At 40.3% G+C, this 23,311-nt stretch overlaps 1 protein-coding gene across 5 annotated transcripts in view; it reads right to left on the bottom strand.

The window, feature by feature from the left end:
• The window catches only part of LOC115143109 (inositol 1,4,5-trisphosphate receptor type 1), a 169,181-nt gene that overhangs the window by 126,981 nt on the left and 18,889 nt on the right, over nt 1-23,311 (bottom strand). For all 5 annotated transcript variants that reach the window (XM_029683196.2, XM_029683197.2, XM_029683198.2 and 2 more), the window contains exon 3: nt 17,853-17,923. In XM_029683196.2, coding sequence (XP_029539056.1) covers nt 17,853-17,923 — 71 coding nt within the window. The remainder of the gene's footprint in view (nt 1-17,852; nt 17,924-23,311) is intronic.

Genomic DNA, 23,311 nt, shown 5'->3' with positions numbered 1-23,311 from the left:
CGGTCAATCACCCTCGGTCTGGGGCTCCATGCAAGATCTCACCTCATGGGGCATCAGTGATCATGAGGAAGGTGAGGGATCAGCCCAGAACTACATGGCAGGACCTGGTCAATGACCTGAAGAGAGCTGGGACCACAGTCTCAAAGAAAACACACTACGCCGCCATGGATTAAAATCCTGCAGCGCATGCAAGGTCCCCCTGCTCAAGCCAGCGCATGTCCAGGCCCGTCTGAAGTTTGCCAATGACCATCTGGATGATCCAGAGGAGGAATGGGAGAAGGTCATGTGGTCTGATGAGACAAAAAGAGAGCTTTTTGGTCTAAACTCCACTCACCGTGTTTAAAGGAAGAAGGATGTGTACAACCCCAAGAACACCATCCCAACCGTGAAGCATGGAGGTGGAAACATCATTCTTTGGGGATGCTTTTCTGCAAAGGGGACAGGACGACTGCACCGTATTGAGGGGAGGATGGATGGGACCATGTATCGCGAGATCTTGGCCAACAACCTCCTTCCCTCAGTAAGAGCATTGAAGATGGGTCGTGGCTGGGTCTTCCAGCATGACAACGACCCGAAACACACAGCCAGGGCAACTAAGGAGTGGCTCCGTAAGAAGCATCTCAAGGTCCTGGAGTGGCCTAGCCAGTCTCGAGATCTGAACCCAATAGAAAATCTTTGGAGGGAGCTGGACGGAAAAAATGAATAATGAAAAAATAAAAAACTCTGGACCACCTTTGCTCCACACACAGAGACTCATACAAAGCTCTCCCTTGCCCTCCATTTGGCAAATCTGACCACAATCATATTCCTGATTTGTTAATTTTCAATATTTGGAATTATTTGGAAAGAATTCTTACAGTAATCGTCATCAACAAGAATGGCGCCAGAGAGGATGGCTGGCATTTTATGATCCCCAAACCAATTTTGCGTTTTTATTTGTTATTTGTAACTTGTTTTGTACATAATGTTTCTGCCACCACTGACTGGGCATTTTTATTTTCTAAGAAAAGTTTGAATTGAGGTGTGTTCCGCCTCATTCATTCACATAAAAGTAGTCATTTTTACTTTTGTGGACCAATTAATTTTTGGGACATTTCTGCCCTAGACAAAATTCCCCAAACACTTCCCAATTGTTTGTGCAGTTCAAGTCTGCAGACATTTGTTCATCTGCATCGCAGTCAAAGTTGTTTTCGTTACCAATAATAACTTTGGAAATGTGTGTGTTTCTATCAAAGTAAGTGCCTTATCACGTTATATTCGTTTCTGCATGTCGTGTTCTGTCGTTTCTACTGTAGCATAATATTTTTGCGTATATTCCTTATAACCGTGGACACACGAGGTAACGTTACTTATTTCATAACCTTTATGGTGTTATTCTCAATGCTTAGGTTGCTAGCTACAGTCTTCTATTAGCTCTGGAAAACAATGTTAATTGCATCAGAGAAGTATCAGCATGTATTGTATTTTGAAGCTACCCTGGCCTTATGACTCCTAAGGCACAGCATCTCAGTGCTAGAGGCGTCATTACAGACACCCATGTTCAAATCCAGACTGCCTTTCTTTCAAAGTAAGTGCCTTATTACGTTATAAATAGTTTCTGTATGTCGTGTTATACCGTTTCTACTGTAGCTCACTGTGTGTATGGAGCATAATATATTTGTGTATATTCCTTATAACCGCGGACACAAAAGGTAACGTTACTCATTTCATAACCTTTATGGTGGTGTTATATTCAATCGTGCTTATGTAGCTAGGTACATTATTCTATTGGCTCTGTAAAACAATGCTAATTGCGTTTGAAGTATTGGCTTGTTGTATTTTGAAGATACCCTTGAGAGATATCTTCTTATACCACTTAGTCGTTTTCTGAGTGCATTCCACAAAGCTGTTTATGATGTCCGCCTTATCCACTGCCCCCATTTTGAGGTTATAGTCAAGCACACAGTCTGGTTTGATTTCTCCCTCTCCCGTCAGGTGGTCCACCTTCCCTGTGGCTGACATGGTTGCTGTATGGACAGTGGAGACGACATGTACGTCTCGTTTGTCATGCCACTTTACTGCCAGCTGTTGACATTTCTTATTTTGTATAACGGGTCATTTAGGATGGCAGTAGCATTGTTGATGAAATGCAGTCATCGGAGCAGAACTAGGAAGCCGTCTTGGGAAAAGAGGGTGGCAAAGGAGGGAGTTGCAAAGGAGGGAGTTGCAAACATAGAGAACACTGTAGCACAGATCCTTAGGGAGTTCTTCTTTACTATCCCCATGAGAAGGACTTTCACCAGGAAGGTATACATTTCACTAATTGTGGTTGTCCCCCCCACTCCTGGCTCTCTCTTCTCCTGTAGCGCCAAGGCATAGCGATTGGTCTCTGCTATGTCTCCCACCAGCTCCTCTGTCAGAAACAACTTAAAGCGCTCTGCCTCAGATGGAAATGGCAAGGGCAGTTGCACTCCAGACTGAGACTCATCAAAGCAAACAGCAGGGCCAGGAGGGGTGAAATGGCTGGCAGCCTTCCAGCTACCACAGAACTCCTGTACTTCATCCACTGTCAGTCTGCCTCCATCACCACCTTCAAAGGGGACTAGGACTTTGTCAGTGGACAAGGGGTCGTCAGATTCAGGGTTCTCAATGACTGGGGGGCAGCTCCTCACTGTCAGAATCTGATTGACTCATTGACTGACTCATTGTCATACATTTTTTACATCTCCAGAATTTCTGCATTTGTGAGTTGTCTCCTTTTGAAAGACATTGCTAATGCTACAGCTTAGCTCACTAGCTACATACATAACCAACAACACTGAATGGCGCAGAGTGGGAGTGAGAGGTTACGTGATTGACTGCCTGCGTGCACCATTTGTATCAATAAATCACTATCCGAAAATGTTTTGTGGTAATTGATATACTTACTGTTTTATTCACCTTTTTCAATTTCCGGTGATAAATCATGCATTCTGATTCTTGCATAGATTGTAATGGGCACATTGTCATTCTCAAAACTTTTGGCCACAACTGTACACAAATATTTCCACAAAGTCTGCTGCTTCAGTGTCTTTAGATATTTTTGTATGATGTTACTATGGAATACTGAAGTATAATTACAAGCATTTCCTAAGTGTCAAAGGCTTTTATTGACAATTACATGAAGTTGATGCAAAGAGTCAATATTTGCAGTGTTGACCCTTCTATTTCAAGACCTCTGCAATCCATCCTGGCATGCTGTCAATTAACTTCTGGGCCACATCCTGACCGATGAGCCACTTAGTTATTACTTTTGCCTTATGGCAAGGTGCTCCATCATGCTGGAAAAGGCATTGTTCGTCACCAAACTGTCCCTGGATGGTTGGGAGAAGTTGCTCTCGGAGGATGTGTTGGTACCATTCTTTATTATTGGCTATGTGCTTAGGCAAAATTCTGAATGGGCCAACTCCCTTGGCTGAGAACAACCGCACACATGAATGGTCTCTGGATGCTTTACTGTTGGCATGACACAGGACTGATGGTAGCGCTCAAGTTGTTCTTCTCCGGACAAGCTTTTTTTTTCCAGATGTTCCAAACAATCGGAAAGGGGAATCATCAGAGAAAATGACTTTACCCCAGTCCTCAGCAGTCCAATCCCTGTACCTTGTGCAGAACATCAGTCTGTCCCTGATGTTTTTCCTGGAGAGAAGTGGCTTCTTTTCTGCCCTTCTTGACACCAGGCCATCCTCCAAAAGTCTTCGCCTCACTGTGCATGCAGATGCACTCTCACCTGCCTGCTGCCATTCCTGAGCAAGCTCTGTACTGGTGGTGCTCCGATCCCGCAGCTGAATCAACTTTAGGAGACGGTCCTGGCGCTTGGTGGACTTTCTTGGGCGCCCTGAAGCCTTCTTCACAACATTTGAACCACTCTCCTTGAAATTCTTGATGATCTGATAAATGGTTGATTTAGTTGCAATCTTACTGGAAGCAATATCCTTGCCTGTGAAGCCCTTTTTGTGCAAAGCAATGATGACGGCATATGTTTCCTTGCAGGTAACCATGATTGACAGAGGAAGAACAATGATTCCAAGCACCACCCTCCTTTTGAAGCTTCCAGTCTGTTATTCGAACTCAATCAGCATGACAGAGTGATCTCCAGCCTCGTCAACATTCACACCTGTGTTAGAGAGAATCACTGACATGTCAGCTGGTCCTTTTGTGGCAGGGCTGAAATGCAGTGGAAATGATTTTGGGGGATTCAGTTCATTTGCATGGCAAAGAGGGATTTAGAAATTAACTGCAATTCATCTGATCACTCTTCATAACATTCTGGAGTATATGCAAATTGCCATCATACAAACTGAAGCAGCAGACTTTCTGAAAATTAATATTTGTGTCATTCTCAAAACTTTTGGCCACAACTGTATGTGTGTAAAATACTTTTTTGAAGGTTGTACTGATTATTATGAGCTAAGCTAATTCCAGCTATGTGTGGAGCCATGTTTGTTGACATACAATGCATTCTGGGTTTCACGTGATCGTCTGTCGGACCAAAGATGCTATAACAAATTGAGGTGAGTAAGGGTTCACTAATTTTTTGAGAACTTCAGGAAGTGAATGGTGGGATGTGAACGATGGTAGACGACACATCCCTTCAACATGCATACTATAAACAGACCAAACTCATCTTGTCTTCTCTTATTATCTTTGGTTTCTGTGAGGAAAAAAAGCATGGCTGCACGCTGAAACTAATCATTGTCGGATTACTTTCGATTTCTAGAAAGTGTTTTACTCAATTATTTCGATCAATGGTGAGCTCACCCATGAGTTGATTAATTATACATAGTAATTGCTATTAGCTAATTCATATTGTAGTTTATGTCAACCGAGAGTTAGAAAATATGACCGCTTGTGTTGTGTCAATCTTTCCTCAGTTAGTGCTAGGACAAATGTAGCCTACATTTTTCCATTTGGATGATATAAACTGCTCACATTCTGGACTTAATTTTAGACTGTGTTTGTGTAAATAGTTTCTGAAAAAAAGTGTAGCCAGCTCAATTGATGATTGTTGCGTCATTTGAAAACTGCCCGTTCTAAATAAGCATTTTAAATAAGCGTTCTAATCACTGTAGAATGATCACACGTGCGAAAGGGTTCATGTCCTTGAGTAGCCCAGCCAGAGCCCAGACTTGAACCTGATCAAACATCCTTGGAGAGACCTGAAAATAGCTGTGCAGAGACACTCCCCATTCAAGCTTAGAAAGCTTGATAGGATCTGCAGAGAATATTGGGAGAAACTCCCCAAATACAGGTGTGCCAAGCTTGTGGCGTCATACCCAAAAAGACTCAAGGCTGTAATCGCTGCCAAAGGTGCTTCAACAAAGCACTGATTAAAGGGTCAGAATACTTATGTAAATGTGATATCAGTTTTGTATTTTTAATATATTTACAAACATTTCAAGAAACCTGTATTTACTTTTTTATCATGAGGTATTGGGTGTAGATTGATGAGGGGGGAAAAACAATTTAATCAATTTTAGAATGAGGCTGTAACGTAACCAAATGTGAGCAAAGTCAAGGGGTCAGAATACTTTCCAAATGCACTGTATATTGTACTGGAAAATTTCAGTTATAAATTATTTTGTCTTAGTTAAAAATAAATTGTCCTCTAGTAGACTTTGATTAAATGTCACCTTTATCGCTTGAATGTTATGGCATTCAGGACCAGAAAGTCACTTTCTGAGCAGTACTACAGTGGGAAAATATGTATGGAAGGTTTTGTTCAAATCAAAAAGGGTGCGGTCAAAAAGTGATTAAATTCAAATGGATTTACCCTATTGTGCCATAGTAACAACTAATATGTATACTAGGGTTAGGCGGTATACATATTTGTTTTATTCCCAGGCAATGGATGAGTCTCGAAGCTATTCAATGGCTTCCTTCCCTTGCCTAACCTCTCCTTTACCTCACTGCCAGGTGAAAATCATATGCTGAAGACATTACCACAACACACCTGGTAACTAGGCCCTGTATTCTAAACGTCTGGTTTGAGCCTGTGAAGAGCTGCTTAATCACCTAGTACACATCCATGTAAATGTGACGAGGAAGAAAGCAGGATGAAGGGAGGAGAGTGAAACAGACAAAACCAGCCACGGACACTGATCCCACTAATGTCTTCCACATGCTCTCACATTGTTGTTCACCAATAAAAATTTTAAATGGCACAAACTAACTTTTTTTCTCTGGCCCTTCTCTGGTATTTTAGGTGGAACAAAAAGGTTCTAATCTTGTTCATTGTCAATTACCTTAGAAACAGAGTCGGTCCTGATTTAGAGAACACGTTTCTCCTGAGAAGACGGAAAATGAGAGTTTTGAGAGAGATCATTGTGGAACGGAGCTAGCTTAATATACTGCAACAAAGGTGGACATTATAACTGTGTTCACGAGAGGAATGGATGGGTCATCTCAGGCAACAACAACATTTTGAACTACTACAGACCTAGGTCTACACAGCACAGACCATTCACTGAATAAAGGAAAACTGAACAGTATGAGATGGGTTTGTCACATGATGGAATGTAGTTTAGTCTGCAACTTAAACGGAATAAAGATACATCTGTCAACACAACAACCCCACACCTTATTTGTTCCAAAACACACAACCCTGCAATCACGCCTGGCTTCTTAGCAGTTATGGAAGAGGAGGAATAGGAGTTCTAACATGGTCACTTTGAGATGTAGTAGCCCAGCCGTTTCAGCACCAGAGTGTGTATGGTTTGCTGAACTGCAGCGACATGGGCATAATGTATGACATGGGTGTAAGTTTGTGTAAGTGCATGAGTGTGTGTCAAATGAATGCCCTTGCACACATTAGTCTGTGTGTCTCTAACTGTGTGCGTGCTCCATGCTTGCAGATGTGTGCATGTGTTTGCCTACGTATGTGTGTGCGTGCGTGAATGTGTGTGTGCATATGTGCTTAGGTGAGGGAGTGTGTATAAAGTGCTTCTGCTTACATTGGGAGGAAATGGTATGCATACCTCGGCAGTTAGGCCTGGTGGCCAGGGCTAGTCTGGCCCTCATCCAGCAGCAGGCTAAAGTAAGGAGGATTATATCCACCGTCTCTCAGAGCAACAACACTGCATCCCTCACAACACAGTATTTACCTTTTACTATTATTTTCTCTGAGGAAGAACTCTCCAAAAAATGACACAGAAGTGGACAGTGCAGAAGTTCCCCTTCAGCAGAAATCTAGGATCAGCTCACCCTCTTCAAATCCTAACCATAACCATTAAGGAGGGGAAATGTGAAACTGACCTAAGATCCGTGTCTGTCTCATGGTAACACCATCCTACACCGGAGGCCATCCGGCAGACACACGATACCTCCCCAAGGAAGTCTTAAATAAGCACTTCCCAACCCGAAGTTTGGGGAGAGAAAAGGAAGTACAGTATCTCCCACAGAGGGTATACAGCGGTTTTAGGTATTTGGCTAATGTTAAAAACAATAGGAAGAGACCATTTCTTATTAATTTTAACATCTGAAAAAAACAAATAATAAACCCATAAAACAGAATGGAAATGACAGTATAATAAATTAATCTGTTTTTGGGGTCACAGTAGGCTACATCTGTGACCCCAAAAAGGCTACATCCCTCCTGGCTAGCATATGTTATTGTTCAACAACAATGCACTGACTGTTGGAATAGAGGCTACATCAGGTCACAGCACTGGTTGAAGACTTACATGACACACAAGCCCAAATCTTCCTGGAGTGAGTGCACACATTCCCTCACCCTCAAGGATTGGCAAACATTGGATTGGTGTAAAAAAAAAACATAAAAAAAAAAAACAGTAATATAATGCTTTCCAATCTGTAAGGGTAAGTGAGCAAATGTGTTTCATAAAGAAGAGAGGAGAAATGGAATTGGGCTACAGTCTTTCAACAAATCCTATTCAAAAAGGGGGGAGGGAGCCACTATAGCCCACAGCCATCACAGGAGCATGACAACGCCCCTCTCTCTGCCTCTAAATTCAATTTAAATTTAAGGGCTTTATTGGCATGGGAAACATATGTTAACATTTCCAAAGCAAGTGAAGTATATAATGAACAAAAGTGAAATAAATACAAATTAACAGTAAACATTACACTAACAAAAGTTCCAAAAGAATAAAAGACATTTCAAATGTTATATTATGTGCAAATAGGGAAAGGGACAATGAATAAACATAAATATGGGTTGTATTTACAATGGTGTTTGTTCTTCACTGGTTGCCCTTTTCTTGTGGCAACAGGTCACAAATCTTGCTGCTGTGATGGCACACTGGTATTTCACCCAGTAAATATGGGAGTTTATCAGAATTGGATTTGTTTTCAAATTCTTTGTGTGTCTGTAATATGAGGGAAATATGTGTCTATGGACATACATTTGGCAGGAGGTTAAGAAGTGCAGCTCAGTTTACACCTAATTTTGTGGGCAGTGTGCACATAGCCAGTCTTCTCGAGAGCCAGGTCTGCCTATGGCGGCCTTTCTCAATAGCAAGGCTATGCTCACTGAGTCTGTATATAGTCAAAGCTTTCCTTAAGTTTGGGTCAGTCACAGTGGTCAGGTATTCTGCCATTGTTTACTCTCGGTTTTGGGCCAAATAGCATTCTAGTTTGATCAGTTTTTTAAATTAATTCTTTCCAATGTGTTGAGTAATTATCTTTTTGTTCTCATGATTTGGTTGGATCTAATCGTGTTGCTGTCCTGGGGCTCTGTGGGGTCTGTTTGTGTTTATGAACAGAGCCCCAGGACCAGCTTGCTTAGGGGACTCTTCTACAGGTTCATCTCTCTGTATGTGATGGCTTTGTTATGTGAGGTTCAGGAATCGCTTCCTTTTAGATGGAATAGTAGAATTTAACATCTCTTTTCACTATTTTGATCATTAGCGGGTATCGGCCTAATTCTGTTCTGCATGCATTTGGTGTTTTACGTTGTACACAGGGGATATTTTTTGCAGAATTCTGCATGCAGATTCTCAATATGGTGTTTGTCCCATTTTGTGAATTCTTGGTTGGTGAGCGGACCACAGACCTCACAACCATAAAGGGCAATGGGTTCTATAACTGATTCAAGGATTTTTAGCCAGATCCTAATCGTTATGTCGAATTTTGTGTTCCTTTTGATGGCATAGAAGGCCCTTTGTGCAAGTTACATGTGGCGCAGATGTTTAGGCCGAGGTATGTATCGCTTGTGTGATCTAGGGCAACGGTGTCTAGATGGAATTTGTATTTGTGGTCCTGGCAACTGTACCTTTTTTGGAACACCAGTATTTTTGTCTTACTGAGATTTACTGTCAGGGCCCAGGTCTGACAGATCTGTGCAGAAGATATAGGTGTTGCTGTTGGCCCTCCTTGGTTGGGGACAGAAGAACCAGATAATCAGCAAACAGTCGACATTTGACTTCAGATTCTAGGGTGAGGCTGGGTGCTGCAGACTGTTCTAGTGCCATCGCCAATTCGTTGAAATACAGTTGAAGTCGGATGTTTACATACTCATTTTTCACAATTCCTGACATTCAATCTTTGTAAAAATTCCCTGTTTTAGGTCAGTTAGGATCACCACTTTATTATAAGAATGTGAAATGTCAGAAAAATTGTAGAGAGAATGAGTTCAGCTTTTATTTCTTTCATCACATTCCCAGTGGGTCAAAAGTTTACGTACACTCAATTAGTATTTGGTAGCATTGCCTTTAAATTGTTTAACTTGGGGCAAACATTTTGGGTAGCCTTCCACAAGCTTCCCACAATTAAGTTGGGTGACTTTTGGCCCATTCCTCTTGACAGAGCTTGTGTAAATGAGTCACGTTTGTAGGCCTCCTTGGTCACACACTTTTTCAGTTCTGCCCACAAATGTTCTATTTGATTGAGGTCTGGGCTTTGTGATGGCCACTCCAACACCTTGACATTGTTGACCTTAAGCCATTTTGGAACTATGCTTGGGGTCATTGTCCATTTGGAAGACCCATTTGCGACCAAACGTTAAGACTGATGTCTTGAGATATTGTTTCAAAATATACACAATTTTCCTCCCTCACGATGCCATCTATTTTGTGAAGTGCACCAGTCCCTCCTACAGCAAAGCACCCCCACAACATGACGCTGCCACCCCCGTGCTTCACGGTTGGGACGGTGTTCTTCAGCTTGCAAGCCTCCCTCTTTTTCCTCAAAACATAACAATGGTCATTATGGCCAAACAGTTCTATTTTTGTTTCATCAGACCAGAGGTACTTTCTCCAAAAAGTATGAGCTTTGTCCCCATGTGCAGTTGCAAACCGTGGTCTGGCTTTTTATGTCGGTTTTGGAGCAGTGGCTTCTTCCTTGCTGAGCAGCCATTCAGATTAGGTCGATATAGGACTCGCTTTACTGTGGATATAGATACCTTTGTACCCGTTTCCTCCAGCATGTTCACAAGGTCCTTTGCTGTTATTCTGGGATTGATTTGCACTTTTTGCACCAAAGTACATTCATCTCTAGGAGACAGAACGCATCTCCTTCCTGAGCGGTATGATGGCTGCATGGTTCCATGGTGTTTATACTTGTGTGCTATTGTTTGTACAGATGAACGTGGTACCTTCAGGCATTTGGAAATTGCTCCCAAGGATGAACCAGACTTGTGGAGGTCTACAATTTCTTTAGATTTTCCCATGAAGTCAAGCAAAGAGGCACTGAGTTTGAAGGTATGCCTTGAAATGTATTCACAGGTACACCTCCAAATGGCTCAAATTATGTCAATTAGCCTATCAGAAACTTCTAAAGCCATGACATAATTTTCTGGAATTTTCCAAGCTGTTTAAAAGGCACAGTCAACTTAGTGTATGTAAACTTCTGACCCACTGGAATTGTGAGAGGTCAACCGATTATGATTTTTCAACGACGATATCGATTATTTGAGGACCAAAAAAAAGACGATACCGATTAAAATCGGCCCATATATATATATATATTTGTAATAATGACAATTACAAAAATACTGAATGAACACTTATTTTAACTTAATATAATCAATTTAGTCTCAAATAAATAATGAAACATGTTCGATTTGGTTTAAATTAATGCAAAAAGAAACTGTCGGAGAAGTGCAATATTTGCCATGTGAAAAAGCTAACGTTTAAGTTCCTTGCTCAGAACATATGAAAGGTGGTGGTTCCTTTTAACATGAGTCTTCAATATTCCCAGGTAAGAAGTTTTAGATTGTAGTTATTATAGGAATTATAGGACTATTTTTCTCTATACCATTTGTATTTCATATACCTTTTGATGTTCTTACAGGCACTATAGAATGCCAATCTAATCTCGGGAGTTGATAGTCATAAACAGCGCAATGTTTGAAGCTCAGCGAAGAGCTGCTGGCAAATGCAGGAATGTGCTGTTTGAATGAATGCTTATGAGCCTGCTGCTTCCTACCACAGCTCAGTCAGACTGCTCTATCAAATCATAGACTTAATTCAAATATAATAAACACAAAGAAATACGAGCCTTAGGTCATTAATATTGTCAAATCTGGAAACTATCATTTTGAAAACAAAACGTTTATTCTTTCAGTGAAACACAGAACCGATCCGTATTTTATCTAACAGGTGGCATCCCTAAGTCTAAATATTGCTGTTACATTGCACAACTTTCAATGTTATGTCATAATTATGTACAATTCTGGCAAATAAATTACGGTCTTTGTTAGGAAGAAATGGTTCACACAGTTCACAACGAGACAGGCAGCCCAAACTGCTGCATATACCTTGGCACTGTTTGCACAGAACGCAAGAGAAGTGACACAATTTCCCTAGTTAAAAGAAATTCATGTTAGCAGGCAATATTAAACTAAATATGCAGGTTTAAAAATATATACTGTATTGATTTTAAGAAAGGCATTGATGTTTATGGTTAGATACACATTGGTGCAACGACAGTGCTTTTTTTGCGAATGCGCTTGTTAAATCATCACCGTTTGGCGAAGTAGGCTGTGATTCGATGATAAATTAACAGGCACCGCATCGATTATATGCAACGCAGGACAAGCTAGATAAACTAGTAATATCATCAACCATGTGTAGTTAACTGGTGATTATGTTAAGATTGATTGTTTTTTTATAAGATAAATTTAATGCTAACTAGCAACTTAACTTGGCTCCTTGCTGCACTCGCGTAACAGGTAGTCAAGCCTGCCACGCATTCTCCTCATGGAGTGCAATGTAATCGGACATAAACGTATCCAAAAATGCAGATTGTTATGAAAACTTGATATCGGCCCTATTTAAATCGGTGGACCTCTAATTGTGATACAGTGAATTAGAAGTGAAATAATCTGTCTGTAAACAATTGTTGAAAAAATTACTTGTGTCATGCACAAAGTAGATGTCCTAACCGACTTGCCAAAACTATAGTTTGTTAACAAGAAATTTGTGGAGTGGTTGAAAAACGAGTTGTAATGACTCCAACCTAAGTGTATGTAAACTTCCAACTTCAACTGTATGTTGAAGAGGTGGGGCTTAAGCTGCATCCCCGTCTCACCCCACGGCCCTGTGGAAAGAAATGTGTGTTTGTTGCCAATTTTAACTGCACACTTGTTTGTGTACATGGATTTTATAATGTTGTATGTTTTCCCCCCAACACCACTTTCCATCCATTTGTATAGCAGACCCTCATGCCAAAAGGAGTCAAAAGCTTTTTTTAAATCAACAAAGCATGAGAAGACGTTGCCTTTGTTCAGGGTGTGCAGGGTGAATACATGATCTGTCGTAGGGTAATTTGGTAAAAAGCCAATTTGACATTTGCTCAGTACATTGTTTTCACAAAGGAAATGTACGAGTCTGCTGTTAATAATAATAATAATAATAATGCAGAGGATTTTCCCACGGTTGTTGTTGAAGCATAACCCACGGTAGTTATTGGGGTCAAATTTGTCTCCACTTTTGTGGATTGGGGTTACTAGCCCTTGGTTCCAAATATTGTGGAAGATGCCAGAGCTAAGGATGATGTTTAAGAGTTTAAGTATTGCCAATTGGAATTTGTGGTCTGTATATTTTATAATTTCATGGAGGATACCATCAACACCACAGTCCTTTTGGGGTTGGAGGGTTTGTATTTTGTCCTGTATTTCATTCAATGTAATTGGAGAGTCCAGTGGGTTCTGGTAGTCTTTAATAGTTGATTCTAAGATTTGTATTTGATCATGTATATGTTGTTGCTGTTTGTTATTTCTTATAGGGCCATAAAGATTGAAGAAGTGGCTTACCTATACATTCAGGTTTGGATAGATAACTCTTTGTGTTGTTTGGTCTCTCTCTCCCTCCCGCCCTCTCATGATAACAAGTGTCACCAACACATGTCATCACCACCAGTAAATGAGTCCATGTAGGAGGGGTTACCATGGCCACTTTGTCCACTTAGTGGGAGTGCACACACAGACACAAGCATGCACAAAGATAACTTGACTCCACACACACACACATTACTGTACAGACAGATAGACAGAAGCTGTTGGTAACAGTCTCCTAGGAGGAGATAAATTCAGAGAACTTCTCTGGGACATCAAAGACACAATTGTCATTCAGTGTACTCTGAGGAGACCCAAGCTTTATGGGTTATAAATACAGTACAAATATCTAGACTGCAGCTAATGGTCACAACGTATGATAGACAGAGCCCCACTCGCATTAAACCACATCATGTAATGTAGCAACTAACTCCCAGTATGAGTGGAATGCTTGTTAGTCTCAATGCCTTACAGCCATGCTTAAACATCCTCATTAACTCCTCACGGGGTGACACTTACTTATACAATCCTTTGATTACTGCAGAGTTACATCATACTTTTCTCACTTCCTCTGTGATAATTAGACACTAACACAGCCGAATGCTAAAACCTAAAATAAATAGATGGAACATCCAACTAAATCCAGACTAAAAAGATGAACATACTGTATTTTATTAGACAGATTTTGTGGTGTACATGTAAGTGATAATGACCTATAGGAAGCCGGTGTTGGGAGAATATTGGCATCGGTGTTAGAACCAAGACCAAGTCGAGGACCGGCAAACGGTGCCAATACAACGGGTTACCAACATATTCAAATAATGATTGAAATATTTCCAATAAAAACATTATTTTGATAAATGTATTTATACTAGTTCATCCTTCCACAAAATATAGTCCTGACACTAATCTATGGTTTCTACACAAGCCGGCTAGTCATTCGTTCTATCGGTTGCCAGAGACGCGAGTCATTCAGTCTTTTTGTTCTTTACCTACGGACATGATCCAGTTGTTTGTTCTAAATGTTCCATAGCCATACTAGCTGGCAACGTTCTTATCCCTTGCTTGCTAGCTAACCAAATGAGTCACTTCAAACAGTGCAGCCAGAATAACAGCAGTAGCTGCATTTGCATAAACTGTTTTGTAGTGAAATTTATTTGGATGCCCCAATTACAATGAGATAAATGTGAGAGAGCGCATAGAAAAATGTGCTCTCTCGTCAGGACACTTTTGTTCAGAGAAGCTAGGCAACAACAAAGGTAACACAAACCTTTGTATATTTGACTCACCACCTGGATCCGGTCCTATGTAGCAAAATTGTAAATGTTTATTTTTTTATTTTTAACATGGGATAAAAGTAGAGACTCGGAGCTACAAAATTGTATATCATACACAGCATTTTTGAGGAACAATGGGAAAGTAATTGATTTGAAGGGTGATACACTTGTAAACTCACCTTTGATTAAAAAGGGCTTTTGAATATTTTGGTGACTACTGGAGAGCTCTCCTTTGTCTACACCCATTCAGCATTGTCCACACCCTCTTAAGCCAGCCCCACCCTTCTCTTTAAGGATTCTAACCTGAGTTGAAACTTGAGTGATGGGCACATGTACAGTACATAAACAGATGCATGCACCATATATTTATGTGGTGGACACTTGATACAGTCACATGATATTGTTGTGGTATGTAACAAAGTCATGTTACGACCACAGATATCAATATTAATTTGATATGTCGATATTTTGCTAAGTCTTGCTAAGTGGATGGGTCTCTACAGAAGGTGCAAACGGTACAGACAAATGGTTACTTGCATAGTAGCAATATCAAAAATAGTGTCAAAATAAAATACAGTATGTACAAGAACAAGATCAATAATTATATCAGTGATAGATGAGTTGTTTATATGCATACAATCAGCGGTAAAGTGGCTGAGCAGCAGGATAAAAATAATAATAATAGTAGCAGCAACGTATGGCGTATGTGTTAGGAGAGAGTCATTTGAATAGAGGCACTGCAGATACTGCTGATGACTGGTTCGTCCAAACCATGCATGAACAAGGGAATCTATATTCGGAGAGCCTGTTTTGGTTCTGCCCTCGACTTTGCTGTAGGGTATGTGATGTCCATAGCCTCTGTCGCAAAACTCCCTGATCTTCTCAAAAAGATAAATTTGTCTAGCTGTGTCCACTTTGGTCTTTCTGAAGCACTGCTTGATGAGCCCGAAGCACCAGTCGGGGGCAAACATGGTGTGGCCTGTGATCAGGAAGTGAAGGTCCAGACTGGTGGAGCTTGTGCATACCAGGCACAATACCAGAGCACAAACTTGTTCTGGTTTTGGCCACTGCGGTTATCACAATTCAGGTCCCCACGCAGTTCCCCAACTTTGTAGTTGGTGAACAAATGGTGCATGTAGTCGATACCTGCGCTGCTGCCTTTGCTTGCTTGGGCCAGCTCTCTTTTTGATGGAAGGCATTCGACCATTCTCCTTGTATGACTGGTGGAGAAGAGTAAGGCTGGTTCTACTGATGTTGAAAGACAAATATTTTAGCATTATTATACAATAGATGAGAAATGGCATTCTGAGATAACATCGCTACACGTAACGTTAGATAGCTAGCTAGCCATCTAACATCAGCTGGCTAGCTAACTGCAAGCTTTAGATAGCAATACAAACCGATTGTCAGATACCTAAAGGTAACCAAATAGGTTCAATGTTAGCTCGCTAACATTAGGCTATAACTAGCAATGTGAAATGGCATTCTGAGAAAACATCACTAACGATACACACAATTCATAAACATAAATGAATGTTAGCTAGCAAGCCAGCAATCTAATCTCAGCTAAAAGCAAGTTTTAACTTGGTCTTATGTTTAGTCAAGTTAATGTTAGCTAGCTAAAAAATGAACTATAATCCCAATCCATAAAGGAACGTTACTAGCAATACAAACCAATTGCCATAGCTAAAGTTAACCAAATAAGTTAGGTGCAATGTTAACGTTAGCTAGCAAGCCAGCCATCGAACTCCAGCTGGCTAGCTAACAGCAAGCCTTAACTTGCAATGAAAAAAACTTTGACAAAATTAGAAACGTATAATATCTGAAACTGTAGCTAGATTCTTACCCGTATACATGGATGAAAGCTTCACGGCAGACTGCAACCCCTTTCATTAAATAAGACGTCATGTGTCATTTCCATTTGGTTTGCAGTTTGTTTGGCCTGTTGTGTTCCACGGATTTCAAAACTTGGTCAACTTCTTCCGTGACAACACTGTTGATCGCCGTTTCTTCCCCATCACCGTCATCAGAAGACTCTACAATGTATTCTTCAATGAAAATGTTTTATCTAAAATCAGGGATTTCCTCATCATCCGATTCATTTTCAGTCAGAGAGAGTCAAGCATGGCACGATCGTCCTCCAGAAAGTAGCCCATCACAACTTTTTCCCACTGACCTTGGTCGATAGCGCTTGATAAATTCAGGGCAGCAATGTTATTGAGAGCAGTAGCAACATATTTGCAGTTCTTACGTTATATCTTTAGAAAAAAATGCAGTAGAAAGGAATATCTACGCATAACGAGCAGCTAATTTTATAGACACAAGATGCCACACCGCAGAACAATCTGAAACTCATCTCTCAGCATGTCCAGCCACTCATTATCTCGGACAATTATGGCTAGCGGGAACGTTCCTGCTATTTCTTTGGCTAAACCAACTAAGCTCTTAATTTAACAACTTAATTCGTATTTACAGATCGCATAAAAGTTTGTTATTAAAGCATATGAAAGTTCAAATGTTCGAGAAGTCATTTCTGCCAAAAACGCATTTTGATTTTTAAAAAATGATGTTCAAAACAGCTCTCCTGTGAATTTGTGACTTGCGACATACGCCTAGTTTCCTGAATCAGTCCACATATATCTAAGAAAACGATGCCAGCTGATTCATGATTTTGACTGACTGAGAAATGCTGCCTACCTGCCAGTCTCGCCCTGACAGAAATGTGAATTAATGTCTAGATACTTTTAGGCATTTTAACATCATAGATTTAGCCGGTGGTAACATGTGGAATAGACACTGGCTGGAATGATGTTTTAACCAATCAGCATTCCGGATTAAACCCACCCGTTGTATAAAAAGACACACAAGCTACAGTCACAGCCTGACACACTCACATTGCACATCAGCTTTGTAGGCCAAAAATGTTCCATGGGTGATAACGACCCCTGACCTGAGACTTAAAGGTTGTGAGTTCAGTTGTACTTCCTGTTATGGGGATAGAAATAACCCAACAGCCAGAGATATATCTCCCTTCATGAGCCTCAATATGTTCCTATTCTCACAGAATCACATCTGAGCAGGAAACATAGACAAGATGACACACACACACACACACACACACACAGTGTCAAAGAGAGCAGCACTTTTTGAAGTCTATGTGGACAGGGAGGGATACTGGCGCTATCACCAGAGAAACGCAGTGTAATACAAGAAGAAACATCTCCAGTGGAAAACACTGTGTAAACAGGCTGGATTTACTGAGGTGACGTGGTGCTGCGTAAGCTGCTATAGTAGAATGAGAGGGGAGTATACCATTCTCTTACCTCTGAACTTTTTTGGGGGGTTGTTAAGGTCCCCTGTGTCGGGCTGTACCACACAGCGGTCATCTACCAGCCTGTGGAGAGAAGAGACAACGACAGATGTCAATCATGGACGGATGTCAATCATGGACAAGTCAGAAACACAGATAGTCCACATACACTCTTAACATGCCAATGAACACGAACCGTTTCAATATACTAGATACGTTCATGCACACATTCAAATGTGCACTCACACAGCTCTCTTTTATTTTTAATATATAACCCCCTGGCTCTAAACAAATGTGTCTCGTTTCAGGAAACTAGGTGTATGTCGCACCTCACTACTTCACAGGAGAGGCATTTGAACGTAAACATGTATTTTTTTTAATCAAAATGTTTTTTTGGCAGAAATGTCTTCTGGAAAATGTGAATTTTCATGCCTTAATAACAAACTTGTAAATACGAATAAAATAGTAAAATTACGAGCCTAGTTGGTTCAGCCACGGAAAAAGACAGGAACTTTCCCGCTAGCCATGATTGGCTGAGATAATGTATGGGCTGGACATGCCCATACATTATCTCAGTTTGGATTGGTCTGCCATGTAGCACACTTGTCTATAACTTCTCAGTATGTGTAGGTAATCCTTTCTAACACAGCTTTTTTGAAAGATATCACGAAGAACTGCAAAAGTGTCGCTAATGCACTCCACTTTATGGAGGACTGAGTTTTGAAATCAGTGGAATGTCCAGTGGAAGCAGAGTATGATAGCTAAGGAGAAAATTCTGGTTTTTGATTGCAAATATGCAGAGGGAGTCAAAGAAGAACACACAGAAACCGATTGTATAAAACACCTGTCTCCGGATTACATCTTTAAACTAAGGGCAACCATGGCATCCGTGACAGAGAAGCGTTCATCCATGCACACAGGTAAGAGTCTAGCTAGCTACATTTTCAGATATTATACGTTTCTAATTTTGTCAGAAAGTTGTTTTCATTGCAAGTTAAAGAGTACTGTTAGCTAGCTAACGTTAGCTAGCTGGCTTGCTAGATAACGTTAGCTAGCTGGCTTGCTAGATAACGTTACGTGTACGATCAGTGTAGTAATATTATTCGTATCTCAGAGGCATTTGCATGGCTAGTTATAGCCTAATGTTAGCTAGCTAGCTAACATTGAACCTTGTTGGTTAGTTTTGGCTACCTGCAGATTCATGTAGGGTAGTAACATTATGAGTTGGGATTATGGTTCATTGTTTAGCTATCTACATGTCTGAACAAAAGACTACACTATGCAAGTAACCATTTTACTGTCCGTTTACACCTTCTGTATCCTGTGCATGTGACAAATAAACGTATATATTTTATTTATTTGACATAGTGTGTGTTTACCAGAGACGGTAATGTGAAGAAAAACATGACCTGCACTCGTCAAATTAGGATATAACGTTAGGACAACAAGACAGTGTCCATGTCCTAAAATTCTCTGGTAGAATGCCCTGCTTTTATTTCGTCCCACTCACAAGCTATTTTCTATAATTAGCTCGCCATTAAATTACAAATAATGATCCTGTTGTGAGTTTATTTTCCTGTAATACGAATACAAGTCAAGACGTTGTCAGCTATAATATGGTCATTAATTGAACTGGAATGCAGGTAACAAGCAAGAAACGAACCAAAACATTGTTCAGAAAGTTGCTTTTAGTTGCCTGGTTTGCTAGACTGATATATACTAAATTCATTTTTAAAACGGATGGGTTTATTGGTGTTAAAATACACCAGTTACAGTGGTCCATCCTATAAAAGTTGCAGAGTAATGCGGCACAGCATGCATGGTGCCGCATAATTCTATGACACGTTATTTAAGTGCCAACCACTTACCATTAATGCTAGTTAGTGCTAGTTTGACCACCAGAAGGCATCTTTGAGAAGCATTTGATAGCCTTCAATAGTGGCTGTACTAGAGAATTTAAAAATGTTTTGTAAGAACATATAGTATATGGGACTGATTAAAACATTTTGCTTAATTAAATTTGCTTAATATTATGGTGTTTCTATTCCCAGAAAAAACAAAAAACCCTCTGGGTTTCCGTTAGGATGGAACGCTGCACAATGTGATGGTAGGCTACAGTACTGGGCTATTTTGCTACAGAATCCCCATGTCATGCGGGCACGCGGGAGACCGGGGATCAATTCTCCAATGGGGAGGAAGGAGTAGGCGGTCCTTGTAAAAAAATATTTGTTCTTAACTGACTTTTCTAGTTAAATAAAGGTTGCACTAAGAGCATAACATTTCTACACCTGAATTGTAGTGTAACCAATAGCCAAACGGAGATTCAGTCAAAATAAAAATCTCATTGATTTATCAAGACCAGTCCCCAAGCTTGTCTCAGAGCAGCATGAAACAGTGCTAAAACAGTTGTAGGCTATTGCTTCAAAACCTATTGCTTCTAACTTCAATATGCTCTTTAAATAAATAAGACCTACACCACTTTTAACAGCACATTACTCAACACCAGTGAGACTCATGTTGCCTACGGTAGGCCAAAACAAAATGGAAAAATATGACGTGACTCTCAGCCAATAATTACATTTGGAGGATATTTCTGTAATTCAGTGATATTTATTCCCATAGTAATTCATTATGGATCCATAACTAAATAAATGTCGGCATTTTGAAATAATATTTGTATCATTATTTTATTAATGAAAGCATAAAGATGCCATTATTAGCTACATTGTTGTAGACTGGCACTAAGAACAGCAGGAACATTTCCCTAGTCAGCGCCATTATTAGCGCAATGCCCCTTAAAGTGTTGCCCTGTGCTACCCAGTGTGGCGGGGGTCCACCCCCCTTCCCTATGAGCTAGGTCTGTCTTCTGTGCGTGTCTCTGCGACCCATTCCGTTCCCCCTGCCCTTGTGCCTTGAACCTCGTGCGCTTTCAGTGGACAAGACCAGACAAGCCCAGACAAGACTAGACCAGACAAGACAAGGCCAGGCCAGGCCAGACAGACGTTTACAAACAGTTAGGTTGGAGTCATTAAAACACATTTTTCAACCACTCCACACATTTCATATTAAAAAACTATAGTTTTGGCAAGTCGGTTAGGACATCTACTTTGTGCATGACAAGTCATTTTTCCAACAATTGTTTACAGACAGATTATTTCAGGGTATCACAATTCCAGTGGGTCAGAAGTTTACATACACTAAGTTGACTGTAACTTTAAACAGCTTGGAAAATTCCAGAAAATTATGTCATGGCTTTAGAAGAACATCACTTGAGTCAATTGGAGATGTACCTGTGGATGTATTTCAAGGCCTACCTTCAAACTCAATACCTCTTTGCTTGACGTCATGGGAAAATCAAAACAAATCAGCCAAGAAAAAGAAGAAGATTGAAGTCCACGTCTGGTTCATCCTTGGGAGCAATTTCCAAACGTCTGAAGTTAACACGTTCATCTGTACAAACAATAGTACGCAAGTATAAACACCATGGGACCACGCAGCAGTCATACCGCTCAGGAAGGAGATCTTTCTCCTAGAGATGAACATACTTTGGTGAGAAAAATGCAAATCAATCCCAGAGTAAAAGCAAAGGACCTTGTGAACATGCTGGAGGAAACAGGTACAAAAGTTACTATATCCACAGTAAAACGAGTCCTATATTGACATAACCTGAAAGGCAGCTCAGCAAGGAAGAAGTCACTGCTCTAAAACCACCATAAAAAAGCCAGACTACAGTTTGCAACTGCACATGGGGACAAAGATCGTACTTTTTGGAGAAATGTCCTCTGGTCTGATGAGCACGGGGGTGGCAGCATCATGTTGTGGGGGTGCTTTGCTGCAGAAGGGACTGGTGCACTTCACAGAATAGATGGTAACATGAGGAAGGAAAATTATGTGGATATATAGAAGCAACATCTCAAGACATCAGTCTTGGTCGCAAATGGGTCTTCCAAATGGTCAATGACCCCAAGCATACTTCCAAAGTTGTGGAAAAATGGCTTAAGGACAACAAAGTCAAGGTATTAGAGTGTCCATCACAAAGCCCTGACCTCAATGCAATATAAAGTGTGTGGGCAGAACTGAAGAAGTGTGTGAGCAAGGAGGCCAAAACACCTGACTCAGTTACACCAACTCTGTCAGGAGGAATGGGCCAAAATTCACCCAACTTATTGTGGGAAGCTTGTGGAACATTTGACTCAACTTAAACAATTTAAAGTTAATGCTACCAAATACTAATTGAGTGTATGTAAACTTCTGACCCACTGGGAATGTAATGAAATAAATAAATGCTGAAATCAATCAATCATTCTCTCTACTATTATTCTGACATTTTACATTCTTAAAATAAAGTGGTGATTCGAACTGACCTAAGACAGGGAATGTTTACAAGGATTAAATGTCAGGAATTGTGAAAAACTGAGTTTAAATGTATATGTAAACTTCCGACTTCAACAGTATATATATATATATATATATATATATAGTCCTGCTAATAACAGGGTTAAAAATATATCTGTGAGAATATCCAAGAGACTTATATAACTCTAAATTAATAATACAAATTTTGAAAATTGCGTTGTTTAAAAAAATAGCAATATTTTGGAGATTATTTTGTTTTCAAATAATGTAAAATGAGCAAGAAGGTCATTCTTGAACATGGGTAATACATTGTTACTAATTTGTAAATAAAGCCAGTTTGTCATTTAGAATTATTTATTTCTTTTTTCAGAGGGAGAGAAACCAAAAACCTACAGTTATCTCATTGGTCTCTCAGTCAAGGCCAGCACGGGTATTGAACCAGCATCTGTAGCATCAAAGCTTGCACCGCTATGCAATGTCTTAGACCGTTGCGCCACTCAGGCACTGCGACACAGCCCAGGATCAAACCCAGATCTGTAGGGATGCCTGCACCACTCTGGAGGCCCTTATTCACTCTGTTTAGCACATGGCCTCACATGTGAATGCTTAAAGGATGGGTGGGGCTAAGGCTTAAGAGGGTGTGAACGATCCTGAATGGGTGTAGACAAAGAAGAGCTAGCTCTCGAGTAGGTGTACCGAATCAATCAAGGGCCATTTTCTCAAAAGTGGGGTTACAAGTTTATCAACTTCAAAGCAGAATTAATTTCCCATTGTTCCTAAACTGAAGTGTATGATATACCATTTTCTAGCAGTGAGTCTTTACTTTTATCCAATGTACAAAATACCATTTCAAATTTTGCTACATAAGATTGAATCGAGCCGGTGTATACATTTTTCCACATGGGTTATTCATATACAGTATTTGTAGGAAACCTGCAACTTGGCACATCGAGAGCTTGTATTTTAACACAACAAGAAATTCCAGGTTAAGGGCTGGCAAGTAAGCATTTCATGGTAAGGTCTACACTTGTATTCGGCGCATGTGACAAATACATTTTGATTTGATCTAAGCACATTGTCACATTGGACCCATAAAAAGTACACTGTGTTTTCAAA

Source organism: Oncorhynchus nerka, linkage group LG15 (assembly GCF_034236695.1).
Source record: "Oncorhynchus nerka isolate Pitt River linkage group LG15, Oner_Uvic_2.0, whole genome shotgun sequence".
Lineage (NCBI taxonomy): Eukaryota > Metazoa > Chordata > Actinopteri > Salmoniformes > Salmonidae > Oncorhynchus > Oncorhynchus nerka.
Note: the sequence above shows the minus strand (reverse complement) of the source record. Positions and strands in the feature narration are given on the sequence as shown.